Consider the following 20,648-nt stretch of genomic DNA (forward strand, 5'->3'; position numbering starts at 1 on the left):
TAAATATTAGAAATGGAATCTGGGGTAGCTAGGTGGCGCAGTGAACAGAGCACCAGCCCTGAAGGCAGGAGGACCCGAGTTCAAGTGCTGCCTCAGACACTTAACACTTACTAGCCGTGTGATCTTGGGCAAGTCACTTCACCCTAATCGCTGTACGCGAGCGCGTGCGCACACACAGAAATGGAATCCCCTCATATTGATGAATTTGGCAGATTAGGATAAGGGCAAGGAGTTTGAGAACAGAGGTCACCAAGTTCCGAAGCACACAGCTGGAGCTGGAAGGTAACGTCCTTTGGGGTCACCACCTAAGCCAACCCACACCTGAGCCCCAGCAATGCTATGGGGGAGCCTGCCAAGAGGGCTGGACCTGGAGGCCAGAGACTGACCACTCAACAGCTGCATGACCGTACCAAGTCACATTATTTCTGAGCCTCAGTCCTGTCTGGAAAATGGAGCCAATACTCCTTCCATGATGATGATCATTTTCTTCTTTGAGTTGACTGGAGTTAAGTGACTTGCCCAAGGTCACATGGCTAGTAAGTGTCTGAGGCTGGTCCTCCTGCCTCCACAGGGTCGTGCTCTATGCACTGTGCCACCTAGCTGCCCCAACCAGCTTCTTCGTGTCCCTGAGACGGAAGTTGCCACAGCTAGCAGAAGTAACACAAGCGGGTGCGTGTGTGTAAATACTCCACCCGCTGTTCTTGACTCTGTCTGCACCCTGGGCTCAGGGGACAAATAGAGCCAGCCTTTAAATAATTCAACATGGCTAAAGTGTGCCCCCTCCTATGTGTCTGCCCTTTCCCAAACGAAACATCCCCAGAATTCCAACCCATTGGTTGGTTCACCCCACGCGGCACCGCCTCCAGCCCTCATAGCGTGCTGGTTGCTGTCTTCAGGCTGGGCTCCGGGCTGTCAGTTTCCTTCCTAAATTATGGCCCCCTCAACGGTACATACGCCACTCCTGAATGTGGTCAGTCTGGGCTGGTGTGGACACACCTCCTTCCTTCTGGATCCTGTGTGATTACAGCCTCAGAGCATATGGAGAGTAAATATGGCACAGTGGTAGTCAGCCTCAGAATCAGGAAGAGTCTTGACGTACTGGCCACCTGACCCTGGGACCCTGAACCTCTAGATACCCCCATCCACTGAAGAGCTCCCTACACTGATGAAATCACAGGTCCAGACAGAAAGGAAGAGATGACATTAGCCTTTTCTTAGTGTCACAACCACGCTGTTAACTCACGCTGGGCTTGCAGTTCACCAAGGCCTCCAGATCTTCACAGATACTGTTTGTCTGGCCTCCCTCGTGCTCTCTCTCTCACTGGAAAGTGGAATTCTTGAATTCAAGCATGACTTCCCATGGATTCGTACTATGACCACACTAGACTCACCCCTCCCACCCTGGGGCCAGTCTGCTGAGATCTCTCTTTAGCTCCTGACTTGGTCTCATCCAATGTCATTGAGCTTTGCTTTGATGCCCACATCCAGCTGAACTTGGCCTCTGACACCCCTCTTCATCCTTGGGGCACTATGGAATGGGTGGCAAGAGAAAGGGGCCTGATAAGACTAGAGTGTTGGGATCTCAAAAGGTAAAAATGAGGCTGAGGAGCCTGCAAGCAATGGGATCCACCTCATGATCCCAGGGAGAAGAGCACTGCTTCTGAGGGTAAGGGGATGACCTGAAGCCTAAGCTGAGGGAAAAGCTTAGAGGCAGCAGCAGCAGCAGCAGCACCAAAGAGCCCACCCTGCCTCCCTCTTGGGGGTTCTCCAGCCTCCTCCACTCAGGCCATGTGAGGTGGTTTTGGGGAAAGGGAGAATTATGAAGCCTAAGTCCCTTCAAATCATGTCCACCAGGGAACTGACAAGAAAAGGTGGTTCTTAAAAATGGATGGGGACCAGAGAAGAGTGAGTGCCTGGTACCCGAGAACCAGGCAAGGAGGGAAGTCTGCAGGAGCTGGGAGCCTCCTGGGTCATGCCAGGAGGAGTACATACTTCAAGAACATATTTTCCACATTTTGCTGACTGCTGTAGTCCAAGCACTTTCGATTTCCAAAACCTTCTATGTATATAAAATGTACCACAGGCACTTGTTAGAGTGTGCTGGGTCTCTGGGCGCACTGGGGAAGATGGGGAGGGGAAGCTGCAGAGGACAAGGCTCCCCTTCTTTCTAACACACTTTGGGGTTTTTTCTCGTCTCAGCTCAATGCTCTGTGAACATTAAAGGGGGCAGGAGGATGAAGGGCAGGGGGAAGGGAGAGGGAAAGAGACACACACACTCCTGAAGAAAATCTTCATCCATTTAAGGAATGAGAAACCATTCATCCTCCGGTAGGTCTATATACAGTCATATGAGGTCCCCTTCTTCTCTGATCACAAGAACGTCCCCATCACCAGGCCCTCCGACTCTCAGAAATCAGGCAGATAGCTCAGTTTTCAGTAAGAAGCTAAATAGGCTGAGTCAGGAGGGCATGAGGGGATGAGCAATGGGCCTGAGGCCCAAAGACCTGGGTTCAAATATTAGCTCTACACCTTTTGCTACATGCAGGCTGCATGGTGGTGAAGTCATTTGGCTTGAGGAGACTAGACTAGCCCTCCCAGGCTCCTCCACCTCTAAAATCCTATGATTTGCCTGGGACTAGCTATGTGGGATCCACAAAATGCTGCTGTGCGACTCTCACCCCCAAGGTCCCCACCAGAGACCCACACACACCTCCTTGGGTTACTTCTGCCCCAGAAGAAAAGGCTGATGAGCCAGGGTTAAATAGTGGTACCTCCTATTTATTACAATTATGTACAATCATATCTTATATTCTGGAATCTATACATGATCACACAAACGAGCGTGGCTTTTCTTTGTGAGAAGGACAGACTCAGATACTCCAGGAATTGCTCGGCTGGCAGCGGCTGGCGGGGAGGAGGGATCATGTGTCACCATCGGACCAGTCAAGAACATGATACGGCAAAAACGAGCGGTCAATAACCCCGTGTCATTTAATTTCTCCAGGAGGACAACAGGGGAGTGGTCGAGGGGAGAGGAAAGAGAGGCCGAGCAGGACAGCTCAGTTTGGGAAAGCCCTCTGCGCTCAGCAGGGCCCAGCCCGGTTCTCACTGGGCAACAGTCCCACAGCCAGAGGCCCTGGGACTCTGCTAACCACTCTGACCCCCTGATCATCCAACAAGAAAAGGGAAGATGGAGCTGCCCACCTCAGAGAGCAGGGGCAGACAGCCAGATGCTTCCTGCACCAAACAATCACAAGGAAGCGGCTGGGCCTGGGCTGGGGGATGATGGGGAGTGATGGAGAATGATTTCAACAGCAATTCTTTCTCACCTGAGGAGTTAGGAGTCAGGTAATTAAGCTACCTGTTGTCATGACCAATATTAAAGGCAAGATGCCCCTGAGGGGAAAGACAACTGTGGAGGACAGTGGGTACTTTCGGCCTAACACCTGTGCCAAGCACATCTCAAAGGCCAGACTGGTTTTAAGAATGAAATGTAGGCAATGGGGGTGCTGGGATATTTAGGCAGTAAAATGAGGGGCAGAAATGAGACTAGGTGGAAGGGCTCAGAAAAGCCAGCAGGATTGAGGAAGATCTGCAGAGGCCCCCAGGCTGGACCCAGGGAAAGAGTATAGCTCTGTCCTTGGGGCTATGCTCAGCTCCCCCCTGGAGGGCTCCAGTGAGCTGAGGCAGGGCTAGTGGAGGGGTGAGAGGATGACCATCCTTACTGCTTGGCAGTGCCCTGGAACATCAGCATGCCAAGTGCATGGAGCGCCAGGGGCAGCCAACACTAAACGTGGTCAACTGCAAGAGAAAGTACTCCTGTGGAGAGCCCCCCCATCCCTGATGAAAGGTGCTCCAGAGAGAGGAAGGGGCTGTGTTGTGGGCAGGCAGAGGGGTAGGCGGGAGAGAGGAGGACAGAAGAGTGGATAGTCCTAGTCTATCTCATTCTCATTGCTGGCCCCCTCAGGTCTCCGAAGCTTCTCCACCTGCTCATTGATCTGCCCATCGCCCCCTCTCCGGTCCTCCGTCTGGACCCCCAGGCAATCTTCCTCGTCCACATGGCTCACGTCCTCCTCCTCTTCCTCCTCTTCCTCCTCCTCCTCCTCCTCTTCCTCTTCCTTGTCCTCTCTCTTCTCCTCTTCCCCCTGCACCTCCATCCGCACCTGGCCCTTCACATCAATCACCACCTCCCCCTCCTCTTCTGGGCCCAGAAGGTGATAGTTGACCTTCGAGCCCTCAGGGCTGTGGTTCTCCTTCACCGGTGAAGAGGAGGCCGACTCATTGCTGACGGGGGAGATGTCGCTGCTGCTGTTGTGGTTGGCTACGGCGGGGTTGGAAGGAGATGAGGACTTCACTGAGATCTGCCAGGATGGGATCTTGGGGGCAGAAGGTGAGGGAGGGAACTGTCTCCTGATGGGAGGGAAAGCAGAGAGGTGGGGAGGTCTGTGTTAAAAGGGCTTCCAAAACGTGACCCCGATACGCTGCCAGGGGCTCCTCTGTCCATGAGGAAGGCCACTCCACCCCCTGAAGAGAGTCCTGAAGCCCAGCAAAAAGATCACCCACAGCCATGCCACAGGGGTGGGGGGCAGGGGGAAGGGCAGCACCAGCCTTGGCTCTCCTTTGGCAAAGGCCAAGCGTCACCAAAGCTCTCTCTTTCACACCCACCCACCCCACCCCACACACACGGCCTGAGGAGCTGAGGCTAAGGAAGCTAATCTTTGGAGTTCAAAAAATAACCATACAAGCAGGGACCCCACACAGCAGCTGCCCTTCCAGCACTCCCTCCCTCTGCCCGCCTGCACTGGCCTCTGAGCAGGTTCCTCCATTTCAAGCCCCATCTCTGTGGAGTACAAACAAGCTAATGCCTGCGTAATTCACCAGTATCATAAATGCTATCAGGAAATTCAGTTTGTAGAGTTTTCTTGGCTCCAACGTTACCCAACTGCCGACTTTCTGCCTTTTTTCTTTTCCAAAAGCACTTCTTTACTGGCTGCATAAAACCCATGAATTTCTCTTGGTGACAGGCACTCCCCTCCCCCTCTCTCCACTGCTCTTGCCCACCATCTCTCTGAGGCCAAGTTCACCTTCTCCGAGCAGACAAGGCAGTGGTCGCCTGGAAGGCCAGCACGGAAGCCCCTTCCCTGCCTAAAGTCACCCATCAGCCTTGCCAAAGACCCTCTCAACAGCTCCCGTTCAAAGTCTATAGCCTGGCCAGAGAAGTCCGGTGCTTCGGCTCATCGGAACACCACCTCCCCAGCCCAGTCTGCAATCAGCTCCAAGCCCATTCCCCCCATACCGGTTTAGGAGGAGTCCTTTTAAGGAATTAATCTCAGACTTGAGTTCATTGATATTCTGTGACTCCAGGATCCAGTTGGTGGACGTGGTGGCCTGAAAGACAGAAGGAAGAGGGGTAAGACTAAGGCAGCAGTGCCCAATCTCCAGTCCAGGAGCCCCAGAAGAATGCCCCCAGGGGAGGAGGGGCAATACTGAGGCCTCAATCAGATAACAAGCATTTACTGAGTGTCTGCCCACTGCTGGGGATACAGGGTTGGACATCAAACAGTTAGTCCTGGATCTCAAGGTGTTGAAAGTCCTTTTGGGGAGACAACATGTTAATATATGCAAGACCTGCACAAAATAAACTCAGGGTAAAATGGGGTGGGGGGGTCACTAAGAGGCTGGTAGGCTCAGAGAGCACCCAGTCTGGGGAGCTGCCCAACTCAAGACCCACTTCAGGGACCAGAAATTAGGGACATCCGTATATATGAACAGGGGCAGCTATGTGGCCCAGCAGATAAAGCAGATAGAGCACTGGTCCTGGGGTCAGGAAAGACTCCTTTTCCTGAGTTCAAATTCAGCCTACCTGTGTGACCCTGGGCAATTCACTTCACCCCGTTTGCCTCTGTTTCCTACTCTGTGGAGGCCGTGGGGAAGGAAATGGCAAACCACTGCAGTATCTTTGCCAAGGAAAGCCCAAATGGGGTCATGAAGAGTTGGACAGGCCTGGGAGATGACAAGGGAGGGAGGGCATCCCTGAAATGCTTCCTCTGCAAAAGCGCCCCAGCAAGCCCTGGAGAACTGGACAGAGAAGCCACAGTCCCTGCTCTCAAGGCGCTCATGTGCCAGCGGCAGAGGCCTGAGCCACAAGCAGGCTGCCACGGCAAGGCATATGTTAATGCATCTCTTTGGTGGCATCTGAGCTGGTAGAAGCCCACGTCCCTGCTGTAGAGACATCTGGCTGGGCCAAGGACTCTGATGCCAAGAGGTCTCTTTCCATTCATAGCCACAAAGGCCAGGGCGTCCCTTGGGAAAATTGCTGGCTGGCACGCCTCTTGTCTCAGGACGCTCTGGTGCTGATATGTCAGTGATCTTGGGCTTTGCTCGTGAAGATCCCCCGGCTTCCAGGAAGGAGGGGGCAGTGGCATTGCCCTCTAGAGTCCAGGGCTCAGTTGTGAGCACCATGGTTTTAAATGGCACTGATTAGCTGGAGAGCTTCCAGAGGAAGGCACCCAGGGGCTGGTGAAGGACCCTGATGCCATGTCACATTGATCATTGGCCTCAAGGTGGACAGGAAGGCTCCCTACACATATGAAGGGTTTTCACAGGGAGGAGCTCAACAAGCAAGAACCAAGAGCCATGGGGGGAAGCTGCAGAGAGGCCGACTGAGGGACACTGTCAGGAAAGCCTTTCCAACAACCAAAGCAATCTAGGAGAGCAGGCCATGTAGACACACAGTAGAATGGGCTGTGCAGACAGATGACAGATGGTGGGATACCCTCTCTCTGGCAGTCTTTAAGCAGGGGCTCAGCAAGGACTTGTGGGGGTACTACTCCTGGCTGGGCTGAGCTAGATGACCATTGAGGGCCCTTCCAACTCTCAGTCCCTCTGCCTACCTAAGTGCCCCCCTCATCTCAAAGGTTTGCCCATAAAGGAAGAGATTCCATGTTAGAGTCCTGGGTCCCACTACTGATACCTTCAAACTGGCGAGCTGTGAACTGGTTTACTTGCATTAAGACTGCCGCAGTCCTCCATGACAAACCTTCATCAATCCAAGCTCCAGCTGCCAGGCAGCCACACAGAACAGGGCCATCCTTCCTTACTAGATCACAATTAACTTTGGGAAAGTTTGATTCTCCTAATTCACCTGCCCACGATCCTACAAAATCCTCTGTGAATGACAGCCCAGTGTGGTGGAAAGGACCATGGCCTTGGGAGTCAAGAGGGCTTGGATCCACATCAGGTCCTATTCTGCATCAGTCTGATTGTGTCCAAGTAGGATCTCGCTGCTGAGGTGGAAAGGACGGGAACCTTTAGAGAACAGAAGATTCCATTTTTGAATTTGTGATGAGAGGAAATGAGAATGGAGAGGAGGGGATGGGAAACGCAAAGGAGAAGAGAAAGGAGAGAGGTAGGCATCATCCGACCAGTGGGGTTTAGGGATCTGGGGAAGAGAACCTTGGATCCCGGGCCAGCCCAGGGAGAAGAGTACTTCTGAAGACATAAGGGAGGAAAGGGGGAGCTTCCCAAAGAGACTGAAGTGGATGCACGGGGGCATCAGCCAGCCTGGGGCTTACAAGACACGCACACAGACGGAGGGGCAAGGGCACCACCAAAGACTAGTCTTGTAAGAATGTTGGCATATGCTTGTGGGAGGCCAAGGGGACAAGGAAGAATTCAACTGGTTGGTATTAAAAAATACTAATGTCAGGACTGCTGAAGCTTAAAACAAATCTGTCAAGAACCGTAAGGACAACAAAAAGAGGTCAGACTGTGGGCTCTACCGGGGAAGTGAGGAGGACCAAAGAAGGGGGAGGGGAGCTCCCCAGGATGGATGGCATGGTAACCAAAGATCTCATAAATGTAAACTCCTTGCCTGGCACGTAAAGCTTCCCATGTTCAGTCCACTCCACAGGCTCTGAAATCCACCTAGACTTGTCTCCCTGCAGTCCCCCATGCCCAACGTGCCATTTCCTGGCTCTGGGACATGGCTGTGGCTGTGCCCCCCACACCTGGAGTGTCCTCCCTCTTCACCATCACCTTGGAGAACCCTTGTCTTCCTTTAAGACTTGGCTCAAACAATGCTTTCTGCAGAAGGCTGTTCCCCACCATGGTTCCCTTCCATTTACTCTCTGTGCATCTTGTATGTAGCTGTTTCCTTATACACTGGGTCCCCCATTAGAATGTGAACTCCCTGAGGGCAAGGCCTGGTTTTCCATTTCTCTGAATCCCCAGCCCCTCACACACAGTCTGGCACCTCACAAATGCCTGTGACTGACAGAGTGATATTTTGTTTGTTTTCTCTGTCAAAGAAAATTATCTTTGAACTGGAAAAGGGAGAACAGAAATGGCTGACAAGGAGTTGACATCTGAGATGATCAGGGAAACAGTAGGACAGCGTCTAGCTGCCCTTGAGGGTTTGATGAGTCCAAGTCACCAGACCCCAGTGAAGCACAGCTCAGAGTAATAAAAGAGCTGGCAGACGTGATGGCCTAGCTTTTGTCAAGAATCCTGGAAAGAGATCGTGTATCAGCAGAAGTACCAGTGACTGGAGAAGAGCAAATGTCCTGATCGGTTTTTTCAATGGAAAGAGAATTGAGTGTGCAAACTATAGGCAGGTAAGTCTGACTCTGATTGGGCAAAATTAGATAGTTTATAAACTGAAATAGCAAAGGTTAGCATGGCTTTGTTAAGAACTGGTCACCCTCCCCCAGATCCATTCATGCCCCGCTCCTGCCCTCTGCCCTCCACACCAGCATCCACCACCCTAGTCCCTGGGCTTCTCACTAGCCCCAAGCAGACCCCCCCCCCCCCCGCCCTACTCCTTACTTCATGCTAAGCTCCTTAGCTCATGCTACGCACACTACCTGGGTCCTGCCCTGAGTCTCTGTGTTTAGGACCAGGGAGATTCCACCTGACCCAGACTGACTCATCCTTCAGGACATTCAATCAGCTGCTCAATCCACTCACCATCCCTGTAACTTCTCTGATCAAAAATACCACCTCCTCTCCCACCCGGACCCACCACTCCACTATGTGCTTTGTCTTGTCCCAAAATAAATTAGCTCCTTGAGGGCAAGGGCTCAGTACCACGTCTGGCACACAGTAAGAGCTTAATAAATGCTTTTTCATTCATTCATTCATCCATCCATCCATTGGTTCATTCATCAGAGGAACACTCAAAGTATCATTTCCCTTTATTTCAGCAAAGCATTTGACAATCACTCTCATGCTATTCTTGTGGAAAAGGAAAGATGTGAGCTAAATGACAGTACAATGAAGTGGATTCAGAACTAGTTAAGCTGCTGGACCCAAAGTGAAGCAATTCACGGAAAATGTAAACTGAGGAGGTCTCCAGTAAAGCACCCCAGGGATCTGTGCTCAGCTCTGCACGATCTGGCATTTTTAGAAATGACTTGGATAAAGGCATATGTCACATACATATCAAACCTGCGGGTGATACCAGTCTAAGGAGAGAAAGCTCACAAACAGGATGAATGAGTCAGATCCCAAAAGGCTGGAACATTGGTCTCAAAAAATCAGTGTCACAAGCACAAGCTGACACAGGGATCAGCAACAGGTCTTATGAAAGAGATGCCAGAGTGTAACAGACTGCCAGCTCGATGGAAGTCCAGGGTATAACAGAGCATCCAAGCGAGGAAGGGAGGGGGCCCCAGAGTACTCTGCCACGGCCAGTGCAGAGCTGAAATACCGGGTTCATTTCCAGGAACCCGATTTTATTTTATATTTCACTGCAGCCCTTTGCTGGCACATCACAGTCCTCTCCACTCAATCTCCTCCACTCCTACTCATCCCTTTTTCTGAACCTTCTTTTGTAACAAAGAAAACATACTTAAGGAAAAGCAGCAGAAACGGAGAGCACAGGGCACAGCACACTCCACATTCACAGTCCCCCCCCCCCCCCCCCAGGAGGCTGCACAAGGCAGCTCTCCAGGGTGGGCAGCCATCATTCCTGACCTACAGAGTGGCCACCCCAAAGCAACAGAAACGGAGAGCACAGGGCACAGCACACCCCACATTCACAGCTCCCCCCAGCCCCACCCCAAGGAGGTGGCACAAGGCAGCTCTCCAGGGTGGACAGCCATCATTCCTGACCTACAGAGTGGCCACCCCAGAGTGGTCGCTGTGTAGGTCACTTGGCCTTTGCCGACTCCCCTCTGTGTTTGTTCATACCGGAGGTTCCACGTTTTTCTAAATCCCTCATATTTCTCATTTCCTATGGCACAGAACAATTCCATTTGTGGGCCACAATCTGTTCATCCGTTCACCAAATGATTAACTCCCCCTTTGTTTTTAGTAGTTTGCTACCACCTAAAGGGCTACCCCATCTGTCTTGTAACTCAACCCTTCTAAATATATCTCCCCCATTAGAATGTGAACTCCTTCTGAGGAAGGATTCCCTCATTTTTACACATGCGTGCACGCGCGCGCACACACACACACACTTACCCCTAGGACTTTACACACAGTAAGCACTTAAGGCCTGTTCACTCAGTCATTCACACTACAAATATTTTGGTACAAATGGGCCCTTTCGGTGGTTTGCTTCTTTGAGGTATAAGCGCAATAGTGGGGTTGCTAGATCAAAAGGTGTGAAAGGTCACAAAAAGTTGAGTGACTTTTCTCACATAATACTAAACTGTTTTCCAGAATGGCTGCCGTGACGCACAGCTCCACCAACAGTGTATTCATACACCCGTCTGTCCACAGTTCCTGCAACACTATTCCCATTTCTTTTGTTCATCTTAGCCGTGGGACCAGAGGCAAGGCACTTACATTGTAAGTGCACAGGCAGCCACAAATGAAGAATAATGTGATTATCTGTCTCAAGAGAAGCTTCTGTCCAGAACAATAACAACAAAATCATCTTTGCCACTTCAAGAAGTGTGAGTTGATGCTCCAACTGTTTTCATTTGTTGGATGGTCTGTAATTCTTGATCATTTTACTGGGGAATGGCTACTACTTCTATTTTTGTCAATTCCCTACACACCGTGGATACCAGACTCCTGACAAAGATGCAAACATTTTTTTTTTTTGCACTCTATTTCTTTTCTTATTCTAGTTGCACTGATTTTGTTTATGCAAAAGCTTTTCAATTTTCTGTAATTGAAATAATTTATTTTGTCCTTTGTAATTTCATCTCTTATGAATTTTTCTCCAAAGTCACAATAGTGAAGGTTCTTGAGGGTCACATTTTAGGAAGGACATTGATAATGTGGAATCGATGATTCCTCTGGGGATGCCCAGATAAACCTAACCAGACTAATGAAGAGTCTTGAGATGATGCTGTGTGAGGGATTAGCTGAAGTAACCTGGGATGGTTAGCCTAAAGAAGAGGAAACTGTCTTAATGTGTCTGCAGATCTATCATTGGAGGAGGGAGTCAGGAGCACTGGCTGAGTAATCCATAGAAACACATTTGGGTCTGATGTGAGGAAAACCCATGAGTAACAGGAGCTCCTCTGAAGTGGAGGGCCCTCCCCCTCACAAGAGTCTGGGGAGACCCTATGGCCCCTTCTCAGCATTCTGTGGAGTCTTTATGGTCTGGTGTGAGTGGGCCGGATGGATCCTGAGCCCCTTCCAACTGTGAGACCCACGATGTCTGGTGTCCTCATGGACTGGCAATGGGACGGACCGGCCGCAGGGCACAGAGGCACAAGCCTTTGAGCTTCGTCTCCTCCATTCACGAGTGGGATGGGGACTTGTATGTTACGGGGCTGTTGTCAGACCAGCTGTGACAATGCACGTGCTGCAGAACCCCAGGTCACTACAGAGGGGGGCACAAACGGCAGCTCCTGTCACAGCCATCAGTGCCGTTCTTGTCACTGCACAGGATGCTCATCTTGGAGAGGCTGGGCGCACACATCTGCCCTCAGAGCCTGGCTTCAATGCGCCCCCTTCTCCTCCTGCATGACCTCAGCCACGCCCTCCCATAACTCAAGCTGAAGAGGGCCGATCCAGCTGACAGCCTTCTGTGGCCACCGGCCCTCTGCTCCTCCTTGTTCTCAGACCACCGCCCCCGTCATGGGCTGGGTGAACTTGGGAAGCTGCGTCCCCTCTGCACCATCAGTTATCACCATCCCAGCTCTCCCAAGCATGGGATGCTGCCCACCGGACTTCGGGCCACCAGTCATTTTGCTTCTCTGGGGACCGTGGTGTTCCGTGATTCATAGGGCATCACTGAAGAATACTGGTGTTAAAATGGCAACTCTTATGACAGAGAGCTGCCCAGAATCAATTAAAGTGCTGTACAATTCCCCAAATACAATCCAGCCTGCTCTTCTTATTTAATTCTGGGTCCAGCTAGGATTGTGCCTAACCAAGGCATGTACACACACACACACACACACACACACACACACACACACACACTAATTAACTATTATTTATTTATTGTTTGCTTTCTCCTGCATGAATTGAGGAGAATGCAGTATTCTGGGGCACAATGTCAAGCACATATGGGGCATCTGTAGGGAGGACTTGCCCACCTACTGTCTAGACACTGTACTGGGTACCCTGTGCAACAGCAGCAAACATCCCAGGCAAATACACACCTCTCTGTTCTCTGCCTCATGCGATGCTGACAGTCAGAGGATCATTCAACAAAGTTATCTCTGATTCTACCTACTGGGGAATCCTGCATGATCCCTCCACCCTCCCACTGCTACCTCTTGGAATTCTTGGTTTCTTGGGTGACTCAGCAGTTCCAGCATCATAATTTACAAGAAGTCCTTTCCCGAGGTCCTCCCCCCTCCCAAAATGCGTCTCTGGCCATTCTGGATCCATTGTGTATATACATGTTCTCTCCCCGGTGAGAATGTAAGCTCCTTGAGGGCAGAGACAACTTCACATTTCTCTTTGCATTCCAAGCACTTAATGTCTACTGGCTGCTCCCCATACACATGGGACACACATAAACAGGGTATATATAGGTAGAGATCATTCTAACAAAGCCTCAAACAGATGAGAAAGTAGAAACCTGGGTCTCTAGTTAGTGAGGTCCTCTGATCACTCTTTGTACTTAGAAGTAACACAGTCCACAATTTATATATTCCAATCTTTGGGCAGCTTCCCCTTTCAGTTATCCTAAAAATCAAACCCTCAATGTTTTCAAAACCGCGCCACCTTCGGCACAGACTTCTCATTGGGTGATGTCTTCCCAGCTTCCCTTCCTGAGTGCCCTTTCTACTTCTTCACACAGTTCAGCAGACAGGGGCCTGGACTTCCAACGGATCCGCTGTCACTGGTGATGAAAACGGTTTTTAATAAAAAAGCAGAGCTCACACATGCTCGGTTTTCCATTTGTTCCCTTCCAGGCACCCTCTTCAGATGTTCTGCCTGAGTGGCGTCTCATGCCAAGCTTTCTAAAAACCTGCTTTCTTCCCCTCAACTGAACTTTGCTTATTTTCAAAGCAAAGCCACTCATCACCTTTCTCTGCCCTCCTCCATGAGATCTGTAAATGAACTGATATTTGCAGACCAAAACCGCTTGGTTTGGAGATCAAGTGCTTGAGGACGAAGGCGGTTTCAGAGCAACGTAGGCCTCCTCATTGTGGCGACTGCTTCACGTGAGGAAATGGGTCTGGGTGACTTTCCACTCTCCATAGCTTGTTTGGAGTCACATAGTAGGAACTTAATATATGCTGAACTGAACAAAAGCAACGACATGGGAGAGTAATGGCCATCATCTACGGGCCACTGAACATTATTACATTCTGCTGGAACAGATTTAAATACTTCCCAGTCTAAAAGAAACTGTTCCAAAAGCCTTAATCTCCAATACCTTTCCTACTAAGAGCAGAAGCCACATGGCACACCAATGAATAATAATCACACAACCCAACACCCTCCCCCACTTCCTTGCAGTGATTCCTGCTGTGATGGACAGAGAACAGGACAACCACTACAGAAACTGTTTTCACAAATGCCATGACCAGTTGGATCAAATTGTTTTAAAGGCCACAGGTGGGCCTGCCTGACATGAGCCCACAGAGACTCCAGTCACCCTCCAAGCAGTTTTTAAATGAGCAATTAATCAGGACTCCACGGAAGGTGGTCACTCCTGAATTCTTTTCTCTGTCCCTTATTGCCCGCCCATGAGGACTGACCCAGATAATTCAAATAAAAAATACAGAAGGGTGGGAAGAGATGTCAGCCCAAGAGAAGTGAACATAGGGTCTTATGTAGAAGAGAAGCTCAATAAATATTTATTAAATAAACAAGTGGGTCACAGTGTGGTAGGGGTCACAAGAAGCTTAGGAGAACCTTCTCTGACCTTGTCGGTCAGCGCAGTAACTGAGCTCTCACTCCTCAGGCACAAAGAGTCCCACCACCTTTTGCAGGGGCTGCTGCCTTCAGTGCTTCCTGAAGTTGGGTCTGGAGGGACTTTGGTCGTAGCAGCGTACTTGAGACACACACATACTCATTTGCAAGAGTATATTCCCGTGGGATTCACACTCCAGACCAACAGACAGGCAAGAACCCAGGAGCTGCCACTGTTCTGGCTTCTCTAAGACCTTGAAAGCTACAGCACCACATTAACAAGGGAGCGATTTCTACTCACTGGCCGGCAAAGGACTCAAATTTCCAAACGCATATGGTGCCAGATGCCTAGGATTTAGAAATAAAATCTGACATCTGGGGCTTTTTAGCCAGTCTCTTTAAAAAACAGTTGTAGAAAACTCACAGCCTTCGGTTTTATGTAGGTTTTTTAATTACTTAAAGCTTCTCTTTTTAATTTTTTACAGTGCTCCAGTAGGAGCTTGGAAGGCAGATATAAAAACTTACATTACAGCTGAGAAAACACAGCTTTTACTCTTTGGTTTATGGGGTTACCGAAGTCTTCGTACACATGGGGTTTAGATACCAAAACAGCATGCTTTACATTTCAGCACAGAAGAAAGTAAGAAGGGGTGGGAGGAGAGAGGGTTCCAAAGACAAAAGTGCGAGAAACTTGTAAAGCCTGCTCTAAACCACCAGGCAGAACTCCCCTGCCCTTTCCCTTCTCAAAACCTAACATGTGGTCTTAATCTTAATTCTTAAGACCTGAAAACAGTTTTCCAATTTCCGGAATGGCTTCAGGCAATTGGCAGGCCACAGCTCCAAAGGCTAACAGGGCTGTGACCATAAACTGGCTTTCATGGTCTGTTTATGGCTGTGCTGCCATGTGGGTCCTACTGTACAGAGCATGTTCCATGGCAAAAAGTGGCCACTAGCCACAAACACACCCAGGAGGGAGCCAGCGGCAGCTCTGTGTGTGGGATGGGGACAGCAGGGTGCACGGGCTGCACGTCAGGCATGGATGACCAAAAGGCATTCAAAAATGCTGGTGTCAAAGTGGCTGGCAAAGCGGTGGCTTTGTTCCTTCTCCAAGAGAGGAACTGTCAGGAAAGGCGCTGCTTGGAGCAGTGCAAGAGCCCAAGGACCACCTGAAGCACATTCTCAGAGCTAACCAAGACACCCATGACCATGGTGACAGCTAGCATTCATAGCGCAGGCTGAGGTTGGCAAAGTGACTGGCATGTGCCATCGCCCTGGATCCTCACCACAACAGTACTGTGAGGTGGGTGCTATTTCTTACAGATGTGGAAACTGAGAAAGAGAGGAGTAAAGTGACTTCAGTGGGGTTACACAGCCAGTGAAGTGTCTGAGGTCTGACACCAGCGCTGTATTCACTGGGCTGCCCAGCCATGAAGTTCCTGCCCTCCTTGATCTTGGTAAATACAGAAGGCTCAAACAGAACCTAGATCATCGACCCCCATGGTGCTCCTTTCCCCAGGAAGGTCATTCTGTGTCCAGTTCTCGAAAGTACAAGCGAAGGACTCCCAGAAAGAAGTGTGACAGGAAGGACGCCAAGGGGAGAGAACAAGAGGCAGTGGCAGATGCACTCAGAGGGGCCTTCAGCACTGCCCTTCTCCTCTCAGTTCTTCTTGGGCACTGCTGTTTATGAAACCTTGTCTCCATTAGATAAAGGGATTCATAATAAAGAGTATGCAATTCCTACCCTCAAGGAGCTTCCACCCTAGGTAGAGACACATGAAGTAGGCTCAGCAGACGCTGTTGAGCAATGCAGAAATGCGTGAGTCCCCAGTGACAAAGACTGCTGAGAGAAGGGCTGGGTCCGCAGTGACCAGACTCTGACCATCAGGAGATGCGGTTCATCCAGGGAGCCCTACTAAAAGAAGGGCATTTCCACAAGAGTAACAGCTCCCTGCCCAAAGGACAAATGGAACCCTGGGGGCCCACCCACCGTGCTGGGTTGTGCCTGCTTCCCCTGGCAGGTGAGGATGTGGGCAGAGCCGTCAGACAATGACTACACACCAGTGCCCTGTGACCAGGACATTCTATTTTCTCTGTTTTTTTTTTTTTTTCTGTTCCTGATTTGTTCGGTGCTGCAGCCTGGTCATTACCCTTGGAGTCATGAAGAGACCCTAGTGTCCCATCTGAAGTCATACAACAACACTGGTAGAATATGGGTATCAGAGACAGGTCTTCATTTCCAGACATCGCCTTCCTGATGTCATCGGTCCTCTTCAAGAACAAAGGACAAACAACAATCTGTGAGGGGTAGTAGCTGCTTCACTGGGGACCCAACTGGGCAATGCTGCCCCTCACCCCCTTCCCTCCTTCCTTCTCTCTCTTCCTCCCTCCACATAGGGAACCATACACTTACATACGGGTACTCTGCCCAAAGGAGTATCAATTTCTTGAACTTGAACTCTGTTAAACCAGACTTTGATAAAGCCCATTTGGATTCTAATGGAGCTACCTGACTATGCCTTAAGCCCAAATCACTCTGGCTCTCACTGACGGGCCAATAATAAGTCCCAGCCCGAGCCTCGGGTTTTGATGGCTCAGAATTGTTTCTGTCCCCTCCGAAACAGAACTTTTATTTCTGAATAGGCCATCTTTTGCTTCATTTCTTACCCAACCTTAAATCGGTGAATGGGTGTTGCTTCAGACAAACTAAGACCTGGGAGAGACCTTAGCTCAAAAAGGCCAAGGTCTCCCGTTGCATCCAGCCTTCTCCAGTCATTCTGATCTGTATCTTGTCACTGGACCCAGATGGCTCTGGAGGAGAAAGTGAGGCTGGTGACTGCATAGCCCTGCCGCACTGAAATCCAATCCACTTCGAAGGATGCCATCACCTACCTAATGTCATGGTCCTCTTCAAAGGCCAAACTACAACAAACATTTCAAGGCCAAACCTGGGGTCATTCGGGAGCTCTGCAATTTTCCCACAATTTTCCTGCCTGTTCTCTCCCCCTCTATTTGCAGTGTCTATCCAAGGTGTCTACACTGAAGGATGAGCTCTATGGAGTCTGAAGCTCTTTGTCAAGACAAAAAGCACTTTTAAACTACTTGATTCTTCTTCCCATGTGAATGAAAGGTGAGACTCTTTGAGTGGCTCTCACTCTCCTCTAGGAGGCTCTGAAGGGCTCAGTGACGCCAGCACGATGTCATCTACACACACACGGGAACAGATGTTCCTGAGGAAGACCTCAGTGGCTGGGGGAACCCTCACCCTGGGTTCTGTGCTGAATCTCCTCCGGAGACAGGTGAATACCCCCAGTGATGGTCACGGAGTCACAAGAAAAGCCTCTCTCTGCATTCTATCGTTCAAGGAATTCTACATCTTTCTGGTGAACGTAAACATGGGGGACAACTCACAGGAGAGCCCTTCAGGGGGCGGCTAGCTCTAGTGAGTGCAGCGCCCTTCTAGAGCACAAGGTGAACAAGTCAGTCAATGAAAGGTGAAGAGGAGCCCTGCTGTGGGGAAGCCTGGCGATCCCCTCCTCAAGCGTCCCTGCAGCACAGGTGTGTGATGCTCTACCCTCACCACGGCCCCCCACCCTTCAGTCTCTCAGCATCCTCTGGAAGCACACTCCAGGCTGGGCCGTCGCAGGCCAACAGCCACCAGTGACTGGCTTGCCTGGTGAGGACTGTGAAGAGAGCGTTTATTAAGAACAACCAAACCGGGGCCATCTTTCCCGCCTGGCACCTCTTGGCTGTCCTCCGCCTCTTCCTCCCAGCTTCCCTCTTATACGCTCTCGGGATAACTCTGCTCAGGAGAATCCCTCTCCAGGCTTTCCTCAAACCTCTTTCTTCAAACCGGATCCACCTGTTTTGTGAAGGGATCCTGCTCATAAGCTCCCAGGAGCTAATCAGCATTTATAGAAAGGCTTTATGGTTTGTGCGTTACAAATATTCCCCCACAACAACCCTGGGAGGTACTATTATGGCCCCTATTGTACAGATGAAGAAATGAAGGCCCACACAGGCCAAGAGACTTCCCCTGGTCACACAGCTAGGACAAGAGCAAAGCAGGATGTGAACCCAGACCTTCCTCAGGTCCGGCCCAGCGCTCCCTTTACAAGGTCACCTCACTGACAGCTTTTCCTCTAAGAACCCAAATTTGGAATACTGTATACAGAAGTGCTCTCAATCAGAGTGAGAGTCCTGTGAAATCTCCTGACATTAACATGCCCAAGGCTAGGAAACCTGCAGTGCTCACTCATAATCATTCAATCACTCACTCAGCATTTATTAAGTACCCAGGATGTGCTGGGACAGTGTTAGGTGGCAGGCAGGAGAAGCAGAACCTCCCTGGAGGAGCTTATAAAGGACAAACAGCCATGCCAGACGCACCTGTGGGGACTATTTGCCCAGAGATCCATGTGCACATTGACCCCAGGATGTGTGCACACATACAGCCGTGGGGAACATGCACCATATGTCCATGTATACACATGTACACCCATGTGTACTTGCCCACAGATCCTTGTACACATATGCACACATGCATGTGTACTGGCAGCAGTCAGAGGGGGTGAGGCAGGGAGGTTGGGCAGAAAAGGCCTTGGCTAGACCATAGCCACTGAGTTGAGCCTGAGAGGAAACTGGGGATTTGAAGCAGGGGCAGCGAGGGGCAAGGCATCCCGCCTGGCCACGGCAGACAGCCAGTGCAAATTTTTCCTTGGTCTCTCTGTGACAGTTCTTCTCAATCAAAAGAGATACATGAGGACAGGCCTTAGGAGAGACGTCACTTTTAGAATGAGGAAATGAAAGTCACACAAAGTTAGGGACCCAGAGGGGGTACAGTGCCTCCAAAGCCACACTACCCAGAAGAATCAAACCTGAGCAGCCCCCCATCACCAGGCCTCCTCGCTCCACAGCCACAGGATGTGGATGCCCACAGGCTCTGCAAGGAGTTTTTCCTTGCCGAAGTGGAGGTACAACTGAATCCTGTCATCAAATGCCACGGAGACTGTCTGGTGTGGGCCTCCCTGCTCTGGACAAGCAGCGCTGATGGACATGGCCACTTGATGACCAGAGGGGTGGGGCCATTTGTAAGCAGGCTGTAGACATGGTCAGGACCTAAGGAGAGCAGCCCACTGCACACAGGAAGAAAGGAATCGAGACATGAAGTACCTTGGAGGCAGCCAGGTCCTGGGTAAGATCCTGGATTTTCTGTTGCTGCTGGATCAGTATTTCTTGGACAGAGGCTAACGTCGCCTGTAGCTGAGTCACTGCAAGGAGGAAGCAGTTAGAGCTCGGTGAGAGCGGCCTTCAGAGGCTCCCTCCTCTCTCTCTCTCTCCCCCTAATTTATCGAGGGATGCTCCCTCTTCCTCTCTCCCCCTTATAATTCATCTGGGCTGTGGGCACTCTACCTGCACTGCATCTAACCTCCAGTCTTCCTAGTTTATCTTGCCATTGTAGACTTGTCTATAGGAAGCAGTATATCCATCCAAAACCTCTCCCTCCTAATTAGATCTGCTCAGGATTTGCTCAGCTCTCCCAACTTGGATGGTGTTTGCATCATTCATCTAGTGGGGCCTCACACGTGCTCTCGTCGAACTAGCAGAGAATTTCCAATTCTGGAATAGAATGATTTCCCTTTCCTTCCTGATAAACACCACCCAGGAAAGACTAAAAATAGCACCGCGGGCTTCTCGGGCTGCTCCTCTTCCCACCTCTCTCCGTGGTGCCCCGTCTCCCCTGAGGGTCATGGGGACCCCTCTCCCTGCTGCTGGTTGGCCACTCCATTCTTTGGTGCACAGACCTTCCCCCCCCCCATGAGTCCCAAGCCACATACGGGAGAACACGTGGCCTGTGGCTTCGGAAGGTCTTCTGCCTGCCTTTGGTTTTTAATCCGGACCTCCCATCCCGTAAACAAGTTCACGAAGGAAAAAAGCAGCCCACCGCCCAGTGTGACAGGTTACAGCTAATCTGGACCATCACAAGGGTGCTGGGGAATGAACGAGAGCCCCGTGGAGTCAATAACAGAGAAGGTGGCCGGGGTCACAGGAGCCGCAGTAATTACAGACTCTCTTGACCCCGCTTTGAATTCTTAGAGGGAAGGGGGGAAAAAAATCACCGAAAAACCCCCCTGAAAACCTCGGAGAAGCAGAAATTAAAAATGAACTTTACAGCCCCTAGAAAGGCTGTCATTTTATTCCCCTTATTAATATTCTGAGGTTGGGAGCCTTTCCGTAAAAACATAATTAATTGAGGCCGCGCCGACAGTAAACAAGCAATTTCAAATTAAACCGAAATGACGGCGGCTTCATTTGCAAATGTGAACAGATTCTCGAGCAGATAAATGAAGTCACCGCATAGAGTGGAGGCG

At 50.5% G+C, this 20,648-nt stretch overlaps 1 protein-coding gene across 2 annotated transcripts in view; it reads right to left on the minus strand.

The window, feature by feature from the left end:
• Window positions 1–2,757: 2,757 nt before the first annotated feature.
• Window positions 2,758–20,648, minus strand: part of PEX14 (peroxisomal biogenesis factor 14) — a 138,710-nt gene continuing 120,819 nt past the window's right edge. For both annotated transcript variants that reach the window (XM_069079150.1, XM_069079149.1), the window contains 3 exons: window positions 19,450–19,547; window positions 5,297–5,388; window positions 2,758–4,410 (listed from right to left, as the gene is read on the minus strand). In XM_069079150.1, the coding sequence (XP_068935251.1) occupies window positions 3,933–4,410; window positions 5,297–5,388; window positions 19,450–19,547 (668 nt within the window). In that variant the 3' untranslated portion in view covers window positions 2,758–3,932. The remainder of the gene's footprint in view (window positions 4,411–5,296; window positions 5,389–19,449; window positions 19,548–20,648) is intronic.

The sequence above is a fragment of the Petaurus breviceps genome, unplaced genomic scaffold (genome assembly GCF_028583685.1).
Source record: "Petaurus breviceps papuanus isolate PSGF00001 unplaced genomic scaffold, PetGlider_PUasm1.0 91041, whole genome shotgun sequence".
NCBI classification, from domain to species: domain Eukaryota; kingdom Metazoa; phylum Chordata; class Mammalia; order Diprotodontia; family Petauridae; genus Petaurus; species Petaurus breviceps.